The sequence below is a fragment of the Apteryx mantelli genome, chromosome 8, assembly GCF_036417845.1.
Source record: "Apteryx mantelli isolate bAptMan1 chromosome 8, bAptMan1.hap1, whole genome shotgun sequence".
NCBI classification, from domain to species: domain Eukaryota; kingdom Metazoa; phylum Chordata; class Aves; order Apterygiformes; family Apterygidae; genus Apteryx; species Apteryx mantelli.
In genome coordinates, this window is record NC_089985.1 from 10,662,434 (window position 1) to 10,674,962 (window position 12,529).

Sequence of the window (12,529 nt, forward strand, 5' to 3'; positions counted from 1 at the left end):
TTTTATGTCAAAATTTTAGCCAGCTTCTAACCTTTTATAAGACAGTAAAAATAAAAATGAAGAGCTTTACTGTTACTTGACTGTTTGACATGATTCCAGACTTTCTGATTGTTCGTTCACAAGAAGTTGCAAGTTCTCAAATTTTTTTTTCATGAATCGGTGTCAGAAATTCCCAGATTGGTGAAGTCTCAGCAAGTCAAGGGACACGATTTAAAAAACAAAAAATAAATAAAAGCATATGAAAAAAATAGCTGAAAGCCAAAATGCTGTGGGAGCGCTGCCTTTGCGATGCTTTGTAATTCTCCTCAACCCTTTGCTGAGGTGCTTGCTGGAGAGGTGGGGATGGAGGGAGGATGTCTCACCTGGTATTTGCGTAGGTCATGCTGTATTTTAGTTGTGCGCTTGCATGTGTTTCTGTGCCATCCAGTCTTTGAATCCGTTTGACCTACCACAGAGCAGCTTATATATGTGTTTAAAAACCACGTCCGGCCCTGAGAGGTGCAGAGCTGCTGGCTGAGCTCATTTAGCATGTTCATGAAGGTGTATTTTTAAGAGCAGGCTAGTTTTACACTAAGCAACACAGGGCAGGCCTGCAGGCTCAAAATTAGTTCTTTTCTGTCAGTCTAGGCTGAAACTAAGGGTTTGGAGGAGCATTATTTTAAGTGACACCGCAGTGTTTCAAGTCGGGCTTTAGGGGGTTCTCTTTAGCTGCTTTTGCTAGTTTAATCGTGTCCGTGAAGGCATGGGCTGTTTCTTCGTTCTCAGGTATAGATGAAGTTTATCCCTGATACAGCGGACAAAAATCTTGAGTCTATTAAATAAAGAGTATCGGCGAAACCACTGTCTTCTCTCCAGCCCCTGCAAACTTGCTACCAAAAGCAGCCTTTGGCTGGCGTGGGCTGTGCAGGATGAATGCAGTTGCACCGTGCCTTTTCTGGTGTGCAGCCTGCCCGTGTTTTCCTGGGCTGGGGAAACGCAAAGTGCCAAGGGCTGAGTGACTCAGAGTTAGGACCCGAGCCTGCAGGCGGCCTTCCTGTTAATGGCTCAGCTCCTCTTTGAAGATAAATCCTCTCTCTGGTATGCAGAAGTCGAGATTTGTTTTTGACAGTGGCGCGGGCTGCTGCAGCCTGTTTGCTTTTCCCAGGGACGCAAAGGGCGGCGAGGCCTCGGTCGCCCTTCTCCTGCTCGCCCTCCCCGCCGGTGTCCCCTTGGCTGTTAGTGCATCCTCAGCCTGGTACCGGTGGGCTACTAGCGCTTTTTCTTTTGCCCGTGGAGTGAAAAAAGTTCCTGTCATGGATCCTGTGTTAGGGAGTTAGGCATACTTTAAAGGAAAGGAGGGACTATATTAGTTTCTTAGTTAAAGATCTAATAGCAGAGGAGTCTACAACTATATTGGTGTAGAACTAGCCTTTAGGGGTAGGTACAAGCTGGCTGAGACAAGAGGATCACAGAGTGGTATCTCCATGCTTCTAAGGTGTGCTGAAGCATGCAGCATTCAGCTGAAAAACGCTCTAAAGGAAATAAGGGGAGGCAGAGCCAAGGAGCGGTTAGAAGGGAATAAGCCTAAATGGAGCCTCCAGATGAAATCTAATATGTGATCTTGATTGACTGAACGTAGCATAAACAGAATTAGTCTCTGCTTAGCTTCCTAATGAGCTCTCATGTGGAGATCCTTCAGCAAAGGGGCTGATGTCAAAATCTACCAGCAAAGAAAGCAGCCTTAACAGAATAACCGCGAGGGATTTGGGAAACTTGTTTTAAAAAATGAGCACTGTTTGAAGGAGACAAATAGACTAGCGCAGTAATAAATAGCATTAAAAATGACCTTAAGAGAACGATAAGTGCTCAGAAGTCAGGAAATGCCAGAACTAGTTTGTGAGAGCCATTATAGTACAGCCTGTTTCTAAAATAGTACCCTATCTTCTGTGTTTTTTACAGCCTTCAGTACAAATGAATAATATCTTTTTGTTTGCTATTAATACTGTGTTTTCAGAGATGCTTGAAGATACAAAAGGATAAGCAGCACAGGAAATGTGACAGCAGCTTTCAGTCCCCTAGCTGCAAGCTGTTTTTTATGTAGCTACATGGGGGGAAAAAAAAGTGACATTACATGCAGTCGGACCGCTGAAGGCTGGCCGACTTGGTGGGTGCACCACGCGGGCACGCAGGGGCTGGCGAGGCAAGGCAAGTCATCCTCAAAACGTAAGCGAGCGCCAGGCTGCCCCGGGGAAGTCATTTTAAGATGGGGGAAGATGTGTGCTAGCGGCACGCAAAATTACAACGAAAGCGTGATCCGCGTGCTTGATGGTGCTGAACGAAAGGGAGTCCTGCAAAACGAGTCTTCGTTTGGTATACCTGTATGCAAATGCACATCAGCAAGGCAGTGGAGAGACACACACGTGCACCCAGACCTTTTATTCGGAGGGCTTCAGGCAGCTTTTCATGTTTCCCAAGGTTTTGCAAGTTTGCCTCTTCTCACTCAATTTCTATAAGAACCCTTGTTGGTGAGAAAAACTGGAAGAGGCTATTGCTCAGCTGAACTTCAGCTTTTAGTCGTCTTTTTTTCCAAAGTTGTTCACAGAAACTTGCCAAGATATTTATTATGGAGAGCAATCAGTTTTACACCTTTTTCCAGCTTCACTGAGAGCTCAGATAACTTTTTTCCTGCCTCCCAACCTGAGTGAAGAAGTATGGCCTGAGAAATCTCTCCCTGATGAGTGAAACCTTCTGAAAGCGGAACCAAGTACCGGTAACTGGGGGAACCCCTCAGCCGCCGTAAAGATGGGGTGCTGGCAGTCTAGCTACAGTGCAGATTTTTTTGCACATGTGGCTGAAAGCTTACTGTACTGTTGACCTCGCAATGTCCAGGAGTGAATGTATTTTGTTGACAGGATTTCACTGCTCTTGGTGGTTTTCTACAGCTTTCTTGCTCAGTCTATGGGGCGGCTGTGGCTGGGCTCTAAACCACCCTTTTCAGGATGAGTTAATAGCTGCGTCAGAGGATTAATACCGAGAGCAAAGCATTTAGCAGCGGGCAATCATAGAAATCTCTCCTCTGAGTTGCCTGTAGGCCTTGTTTAACCTGTTTCTGAAGATGTATTTTTTCCTTGTAATCTCTGTCTTCGGTGGCCAGTCTTTGCTGTCTTGCATCTGTTGAACCTGTTCAAAACAATCTGTACGTTCCTCCGAAGGGTAAGGCGAAAGATGCCTTCCTGCTGGATATCTGAATGGCGCTTCCAGCAAATATGTGGCTGGCTGAAATTGTGTCTCCCTGCCTTTCTATGTGCAAAGTAACAGTTGCTTGAATGAACCCACGCTAATCATAGAAACAAAATCATAAGGCACCAGGGTGTCCATGTAATATTCTTAAAGTAATTGGGGTTGCTTATCCTCCAAATCCCTGTTTCTGGATCCCCTGTTTCCAAATCACTTTTCTGGATTGCAGTAGGAGGGCGTCAAGGCCACTTCTCGTTTCCAGAGATACTTGGTGTTGAAGCAAAGCGACTGTACCACTTGGGTTGTTTCAGGGCTGCCGGCTGTTGTCTGCCTGCCCTGCAGCTACTCGGACAGGTAGCTCTATTCATCGCTTTTCTTCCAGCATGAGCTTTTCTTTAGCAACCTTTAGTCCTCCAGGCAGGTGTTTAAAGGCAGATGGGGGAGCAAAGCCCGAGGGGCCAAGTTCTGCCAGAATTTCCCAAAAGAAACAAGGTCTTGATATGCTCAATACCTTTAAAGGGAAGAGTTGGCTTACGGCATTTCATTACTGTGAGAGATTCCTGCAGCGAGGACCCCGAGACCACTCGGAGGTCCCACTTTTGGGTTGAGTTTGACTTAGCAGCCGCCGCACTTTCCCGGTGAGCCTCCCGCTTTTCAGGAGTTTGGTGGCAAGGCCGGGTGTGCCAAGCGGGGTCTGAGAGTTATGACCAGATCAGCAGAATTAAATTAAATGAAGCTCTTGTCAAGACGGCGTGTTCGCAGGCTGGCCCGGCGGCGAATTACCCATGTCGTCATCCTTTTTCCGCAGGTGCCCGTCGAGGGGGCGCAGGAGGCGCCGGCGGAGGCTGCCAAGGGGCGCTGCCTGCGCCGCACGGTGAGCGTGCCCTCCGAGGGCCAGTTCCCCGAGTACCCGCCGGAGGGGGCCGCCAAGCTGGGTAAGTGCCAAGCTGGGGCGCAACGGCCTCCATCCGGGTGGAGCTTTTGGGTTCGGGTTTGCAGCCCCGGCCGCGTCCTTGCGAGCGAGCCTGCTGCCGGCGATGGCGTCGCCTCCACGTGTCGGCGGCGGTCGCGCGCCCGTGGCTGCCTCGCAGCGAAGTGACCGCAGGACACCGGCATTTATGCGGCTGTCTCTGAGGTTGTTGGAGGGGGTGGGCTGTTGCCGTGCACGTGAAGGGGTGTAACTGCGTTTGTGAGCCCTGGGGTTTATGACTGAGAGTTGCTGAGCGCTGCTCCATGGCCACGCATCTTCTGCGGGTGGTTGGAAGTGGTTCCTGCCGTTCATCCGCGCTGTTATGGAGCTATCATCTGCCTCGCTTTGAGTCTCTCCGGAAGTGCCTTTGCTTTGTATTTTAGTAACAAGTACTGAATAACAGCTTTCAGCTTTGTTTCTAGAAATTGCCTTATGCCTGCTCGGGGTGCAAATCCTAAAAGAACCAGCAAGGTACCTGCTGCTGTTGGCTATAATTATAAATGGTGACATCTAAGGAAAGCAAAAGGAAGGGCAGGCATTAAAAATGACAGGCAAAGGCTCTGTAGCGGTAGTTTGCTGAGTCCCAGTTTGGCCAAATTCCCCAGGAGTTTTTCCCCTCTTTGTTCCACCCCGCATGTGGCTGCACGAAGAGCATCGCTCCATCTCTTCCCAGAAGCAAGAAAGAGTAAAGGGAGGCAGAATCACATACAAGTATATTCTTCTTTCTACCAGAACCTATGCATTAAAATTTCCTTGGCATAGGCTGCGAGTTGCTGGTAGGGTCCAGGAGCAATTCTTCTGAAGCTAGCTGTAAAAAAAACAACAACAACAACAACAACAACAAAAAAAAAAAAACTAATCCTGGGAGGGAGGGAGCTATAAGAAAATGCTACGGAGATGCTACTAGAGATGCTACTGTGCATCTCTGACAGTAAAACAGCTTTGATAACATCATTACCAAGGGTGAATAGCAGGTAAGGTATTTTTCATTTCACAGGCTCAGCTGGTTTTCTTCTGCCAAAGAATTTTATTCTGTGAGTGACTTGCAAATAAGTCATTAAAAGATAAAGTACTGTGCAGCTGAACATAGAAAAACCCACTCTTGTAGATAGTTAATTAGCAGAGTGCAACTGTAGTGCTCATTCACTTGTACTTGTCTGTAGTGCTGCCTCACTCTTCCTTGGTTGGGGGAGGGAGGATAATTTGGGGGGGGGGGAGTGTTTTTTTGTTTTGGTTTGGTTTTTTGTCTCCTGGATTAGATGTCTGAAAAGAAAGAGGGCACCTCTGAGTTTTAGGAGGGAAGATGGCAAAATACTTGGGGATGAGTGGTGTAAACCTAACTCCTGTTGGGTTTGCTTGCCGCATTTCAAATGCAGCTCTAAATGATCATCTTGTTGTGCCGTATGAACAAATAAATATTCATTCTTGTTTGGAAATAAACCCAATATTAAGAACATGGTTTACACTATGTTTTGGGCAAAGTACCTACTCCAGATGTATGGCTAGTGAGATGAAGGAGGAATCATATTGCAGCCAGTCTGTGCTGGGCAGTGGATATTATTTGCAACTTTGCAAGCTAGAAAGAGCTTCAAAATCTTAGGTATTTAAGTGTCTTTTTCTGTCTTTTTTGTTCTTTTTCTGTACCATGTGCAAAAATTATGTGGAAGGATTTATACACTTCCCTGAGCATCTGAATAGCTGGAAATGCCAGTGTTAATTTTGTAGATGTAACCTTGTAACCTTCTTCATTTTTCATGAATTGCAATACAGGATGAGATGAATGCGTGCTCTTTGGGTATATGCATTGCTATGCATTCTGCACCAGGTTTAGATGCATGTGACATCTTGTAGCGTGCTGCCCGATGTATGCCTGACAAGAGCCTATTAAAAGTACATGAGAAACCCATATCCACATGGTCTTCTCCATGAGAGAGCTACAACTACAGTGAATATAGATATCAACAAAGTCTGTAGCTAAGGAAAGTGGGCAAGCAGTGGGAGGGGAGGAAGAAAGGCATGAGATGGAGAAAAATTGAGCAATGCCCATACTGCGAGGAAGGATGAGAGGAAGTGGGAGGGAAGGTTTTTATGTAATCTTTGATCGCAGCAGCTTAGGTAAGGTTCCCTTGTTTTCACATCCTGGTTAGAAATGTATCTTATCGTGATTATGGAATTCCTGCCAATGGGAAAAGGTGGGGTGATAAAGCAAACGGTGGGAATAGCTTTCTGTCAAGATGTAGAGCCAGAGGACAAGCCAGTGAAGGAAACCATCGAACATCTTTGTAAAGAGAAAGAAACAGATGGTGGCAGTCAGAACATGTCACCAGCAGTACAGATAGCAGCTGGACGAAAATAGCTTTGGAATGGACACCAAAAGCTGAAAAGCTCAGCGGAGGCAGATAAAATATCCAGTAGAGAAATTGCTATGCCAAGCTGATAAGAGTATCTAGCTTGTCCTAGGGAAGCATGTGCATAACATGGCAACAGCAGGCGTTGCATCTTATGATGATATCTGAAGTTACTGCTTACAGATGAGCTTTTTAGAGCCAGCTCTAATACAAAGGTTAACACATAGCAATGGTATGTGCTTTTTCCCCTCTGTGTAAGGTTGCCATACCTCCCTCTTTAAATTAAAAAGAAAAGGCGGGAGGAGGAAATCAGATGATGAATTTTTTTTTAATCGGTAGCACTACAGTTATACCTTAAAACCAACACCAAGAATACTGTATCAAGTCAATCTTTTTGTAAGTAGAGCACTATGTTAGAGTGCATGCGCTTCTGCGTGATCAGCAGCAGCACTCATTCTGCAGATTTTCGTGGTGTTCTTTATAGCGAGGACGCTGAGCATGCCATTCCTAGGAAATGTGTGGGAGAGCCTCCCCGTGTTACAGCTGAGAAGCCAGAGGAGGAGATGCATGACTCTCCAAAGGTCAGCACTGAGACCAGGGTGCTTCACCCAAGGCGGTCATAGTCATTCTTGCCTTCTCTGTCATTTCTACCATCGCTGCAGGGTTGGCTCAGCTGTTCGTGAGGCAGCTGCTGAACCACCGTGGTTTACAGTCCCATGGACTAAGATAGACACCAATTTCCACATACTTTGGTACCGTAAGCTGTAATTTGTGATGGTTCAGCAGCTGCTGGAGGAGCAGCTGAGCCATCCCTTCCGTGCGGGCAGAAACCACTATGGTTGTCCCTGAATGAGAGCCTCAGGGGCAGACACAGAGATAAAACACAAGGTAGAAAGTGACTTGTTTAAACAGTAAAAACTAATAGGACCATTTAAAAAGCATAACTCCAGAGGACACTCACCGTCCACTAGCTCGGGAGCTTGACCTCTGTTTGCAGGCAGTGGAGAGCTTGTTTCTAATGCTGATATTCTTAATTCCCACCCGGAAGGTCCATTGTGCGCAGAGTTGGGTAACTAAGGCGTCTGGCTCCTTGTTACATACATCCCATGGAATTTCCTTGGTACATAACCTGTGTCGTTGTAGTACCACCTCTCTGCAAGCGAATAGGCACACTCTAAATGTCTCATTTGTTTGCTAGGGATTTGTCTTGGCAGCACTTCTTTTCAGAGGTGCTTCTATTCAAGGAAGCTAAAAGCATAGCTGTAATTTTTCCCTAGCTCCAGCATGTTACCCTCTTTCCTTCTTCTTTCAGACATGACTTAAAATGGGCTAATTCTCTTAGGAGGTGTGGTATGAGCCCTGAGGGCCGGCACCCCCATGGAATAGGAAAGGATAACATGAAGAAACTCAAGCGAGTCCTGGCCTTGTACTTGTCTCTGTTTCAAATTCAGATCTTGCTGTTCTCTAACAGGTGGGGGGGTTTTTTTTAGGGAGATTACATCCTTTATAAAGAATTATTATTTATAATAGCATATTGAAATTAACCATTCATACAGCAAAAGTCTGATTCAGATTTCAACCATTCCTACTATTTGACAGACTAGTAACACAGTTACTGCTTCATTTCCCAAAATAATCCTGTTTTCTCTTACTCTGCTTCCTTCTCACCTCCTGCTCGTACTAAACGAGAGTTGTTAAGGAAAATATGTGGTAAAAGTTTTGATTCTGGCATCTGGGTGCATCTTTGTGGCATTAATAGGAGATTTTTTGCCTACATGTGTCCAAATGTGGAAGGAGGGATTGAAAGTGAGGAGATGGATATATATATATATTTTTTTAATCACAGTATCAATTATTAGGAAAGAATATCATTAGGGAGCGATTTCTTTAGATTCTCTGATGCTTAGAAAGACTAGTGTTGCTGCAAATGGATTCTCTTTTTGTATTCGGAGATGAAGTCATCTGAGATGAAAGTGAAGACTTTCACTTGCTGAAACAGCCCTGTTTTTTCTGTGTTTCATTTCTGACTTTGCTCAATATGAAAGCTCTGGAGAGAAGATTGCAAACACTAGTTAGAACTGTGCAAGTTTTCATTTGATCTTCACCTTGAGTTGCTAGCATTGAGAAATTTTGTTTTGTATCCAAGTCACTGGGTCTAAATAATGGGAAAACATAATGTGTACCCTCTGTCCATGTTAAATACTAGTGTGCAGGTTGTTGCCTTCCCTGATCTAATTGTACTAAACAATATTACCGTGGAAAGTTGATTAGGAGCTCTGGCAACGGGCTGCCGTCTGACTGGCACTTCTCTTGGCAGCAAAACTGGTTTAAACGCTTTCCATCTTCTGTCCACCACCCCATCAATTTGTCTCCTTGCACTGTGCATTCATTTATTTTTGCAGCTATTTTCTAATCCAGATCACTGCACAGCCTCATGGACAGCTGTGCCAGCACAACTAGGGCACAGTTCTGCAGTACAAACGAGCAAAGGTGAGAGGAGAGGAGGCAGGAACTCTTTAACTCTTGCTGGCAAAATTGTCTGGAGCCACAAAACTAAAGGTGTTTTGCCTGATACGTACTGCAATTTCTTGGTTGGAGATAAAATAACCACCAAGATTGAGGACAGTCTGGGTCAGCAAGCCTTCTGCCTCTTGGCAGCTTCTGTATGGTCAGCTCTGCGTATCAAGTGCCTGCTCACAGCCCCTGCATAGCTCCCTGGCTCATCTTCCAAGCTTTTGTGCTGGATTCATCTTCACTGCATCAGAGGGCCAGCTGGCCTTCAGTGCCTCAGCCTTGTCTGTAGAGTGTTTCCATAGCTGTCACTCAGCTGCTGACTCCCATCTCTGCAACCCTTTTCCCATTCCTCTGCCACAGTTTCATCCATGTAACCTAGTGTTATCATCTGTTCTTCCTCCTTGGGGCAGATCCCCCTGCCCTAATATGTTGCAGTTCTCTGAATGCCTCTGTAAATGTTGCCTTTGCTGACCAGTAACATGGCAAAGGAAGGGCCTTTACTGGCCTCACCTGGAGTACTGGGTCCAGCTGTGGCCCCAGTTCAAGGAGGATGTTGAGAACCTGGAGATGGTCCAGCACAGGTCTGCCGAGGTAATTTTGTCCAGGAGTACCTGACCTATGAAAAGAGGCTGAGGGAGCTGGGTATGTTTAGACTTGGCATAAAGAAGCTAAGGGATGATCTAATAGCAGCCCATGACTACTTGAAGAAGTGTTAGAGATGATGGAGCCAAGCTCTTCTCAGTAGTGGCAGATGATTAAAACAAGGGGTAATGGTGACAAGTTGCTTGGGAGGTTCACATTGGACAGTAAGTGGAACTTGGTCACCAGGAGGATGGTGCAGCACAGGATGAGGCTGCACAGCAGGACTGTGGAAACTTCTTCCTTCCAGGCAAAGCCGCAGCTGACCTGATCCAGTGTGGGCAACGTCCTGCTCCAGGTGGGAAACTGGACTCAATAACCTCCAGAGGTTCCTTCCACCCAGTGTTTCTATGACTCTCCGCTGTACTTGCTATCCCATTTTGGCTTTCTCCTTCTAACACATATTTATCCACCTGTTGTCATCAAGCAACTGTAACTTGTCTTGTGCAGAGACTCCTTTCCAATTGTTTTTAGTCTGTTTCTCTAATGAAGTAAAACTGATGCTCTATCTGTCTGTCCTGTCTCTTTCCCCAACTGTTTGGGTCTGCTGACCAACTAATCCTGAGTTTGAGAGAGGAATATAGGTCGCAAAAGTACTAAACTCTTACAACTTTCATTAAAATGTGTGACCTAATTGTTATGTGGAAAGAGACTAGACTGCTGTTGATGAAGATGGTATTGCAGTGTGTGCTGCAGTTGGGAGACCAGCACCAAACCACAAATGGGTAGGAAACTAGGCACCCTTAGTTCCCTGAGCACACAACTGTTGCATGTGTAGCGGGAAATCTCTTCTGGAATTCCCGCTGGGCACTAAGATCCACCTGAGTTAAAACTTTTCAGCCCTGGATTTCCTGAGCTTAATCGTGTAAGCAAGAAGGCTGAGTTTCCAAGGAGCTGCAGCTATCACTGTCTCTTACAGAAAGACTGAAACTGCTAAAAACCTGGCTGATTTTTTAGATCCCTAAACAACTTTAGGAGTGTACCTCAGAATTAAAAATACTCATCACAGCTCACTACCATGTTGTGATATACTGCACGTGCAATTATGGAGTTTAACAAAAATGGAATTTTAATTTTCACACATTGCATTTAACTTCTCGATCCTTTGGTTTAGTTGCACAGGTGAAAGAATTTCTTTTTAGTGATCACCCTCTTTGCACTCACTCAAGTGCTTTTTTTTTTTTTTAAGTGAAAATTCCACTGAATTCAGAAATTTCTCCAATCCAGCAAAGAAGGGAAGAAGTGATTTAAAATAATAATAATAAGGCACATCTGTTTTGGTGCCAGATTCATACTGCATTGCTATCAGGTGACCAGTTAGCTGTACAGAAATCCTGCCTCGGTACTGTTTTAAAAGGTAATGTCCGGAGGCTTGGAAATGGAGTGAGCAGCAGAGGATTAGTTAAATAACAGCTAGTTTCACTGCTGCCTGGAACGTACCTTTTAGAACAATTTCTGCAAGCTGCTGCCGAGCCTGTCTAGGTGGGGATGATTGCACCAAGAAAATGCACAGTCCGTGCTCTTCCTCCAGGTAAAAACTTGGCAGGAGAGAACAGTCATTAACTAAAAGGATTTCTAGGGCTGTTTCAGTAACCGGTGTTTCTAAGCCGTGGTGGTGTTTGTAGCTAAAACAATCAAAGCTGAGGTTTGCTTTCTGTGTATTCTAGTTGGAGTGAATATTTTGTGATGAAGGAATGAATAGGTTTACTGTGTGCACACCACATAATTACAGTCCTTGGGCAGTTTGGTCTAGGAGGATTACCTGAAAAGGGCTGTGATATTTTCATGGCAGGAGCAGGGACGGCAGGCAGTGTGTTTTGAAAGAATAGATATCATTTGTGACCTGGTCAATGAAAGAATCTGCAATGCACCAGTCTCTACATATTCAGCAAAGATATACTTAAGAAATAGGAAAGCATTTGAAGAAACAGGTTTACGATAGCTTCGAACAGAACTGTGCACTGAAAAGAGGTCTCGCCCTTCACCTTCCACCACCCAACTTTGTCTGCAAAGAGTATCTGTTTGAAAGTAAGGATGAGAAAATGCAGCGTTCAGCTCCCTGTGTCTCTGCCCTATGGATCCGAGATCCATCTTGATGAAAGAATTTTGCCAATAGCGTTGTCTGCTCTTTGCCGTGTGGCTGTGTGCAAAATATCCATCTCCTGTCAACCCATGTGCACGACTGGCAAGCAGAGAGGGGCTTTGGGCTGAGTTGTCAAATTGAGGAGAGGGGGGTGTGTGCGCGTACACATCCATACCAGCATCTCGGACAGGGAGAGGGATTCAGGTGAGCTGACTTTATTTGTTTGCAGCTCTTGGGCTTTGCCTGATTTGGGCTTGCATGTGCATGTTTGTGTACACACGCACAAATGTACATATGAGAGAGATTCACCTTCACCTTTATACAGACCCAGGAGCCTAAAGGACCTGATGCATTACTGTCTGTTGTCTTTTCCTTTTAAATTAGCTTCCTCCAAGACCGGTTTGGGTGTGGTGGGTTTTTTGGGTGGGTTTTTTGTGTGTGTGTGTGTGTGTCCTCTGAGTCCTTTGTACCAAAAATATAAGTTGAGAGATCTGCAACAGGTGAGAGGCAATACTCTAACGAAATCAGTGCAATAAGTACAACTCTGCACCTGTGTGAGTGTGCTGCTGCTCCGTGGTGGTTGGATTTCTGTACGCCGCAGGTGGGTACTGTGCACGTTTAGCCACAGGGCTCTGCTCTTGCGCTTCTCTCCAGTCCTGCCCGAAGTGGTGCTGCAAGCGCTCTTGCGTGCGAGCTAGTCCCCAGCCTTGAGCTGAAGCCCCTGGGTCACACAATAGCGTGAACAAGGGTCTGCTAAAG

The 12,529-nt window shown here is 45.6% G+C and overlaps 1 protein-coding gene across 2 annotated transcripts in view; it reads left to right on the forward strand.

Annotated features, from left to right (window-relative positions):
• Positions 1 to 12,529, forward strand: part of RASAL2 (RAS protein activator like 2) — a 121,580-nt gene that overhangs the window by 26,411 nt on the left and 82,640 nt on the right. The window contains exon 4 of one of the 2 annotated variants that reach the window (XM_067300588.1): positions 4,025 to 4,151. In XM_067300588.1, the coding sequence (XP_067156689.1) occupies positions 4,025 to 4,151 (127 nt within the window). Of the gene's footprint in view, positions 1 to 4,024; positions 4,152 to 12,529 lie in introns of those variants that run through there. The other variant, XM_067300587.1, reaches the window with a different exon arrangement.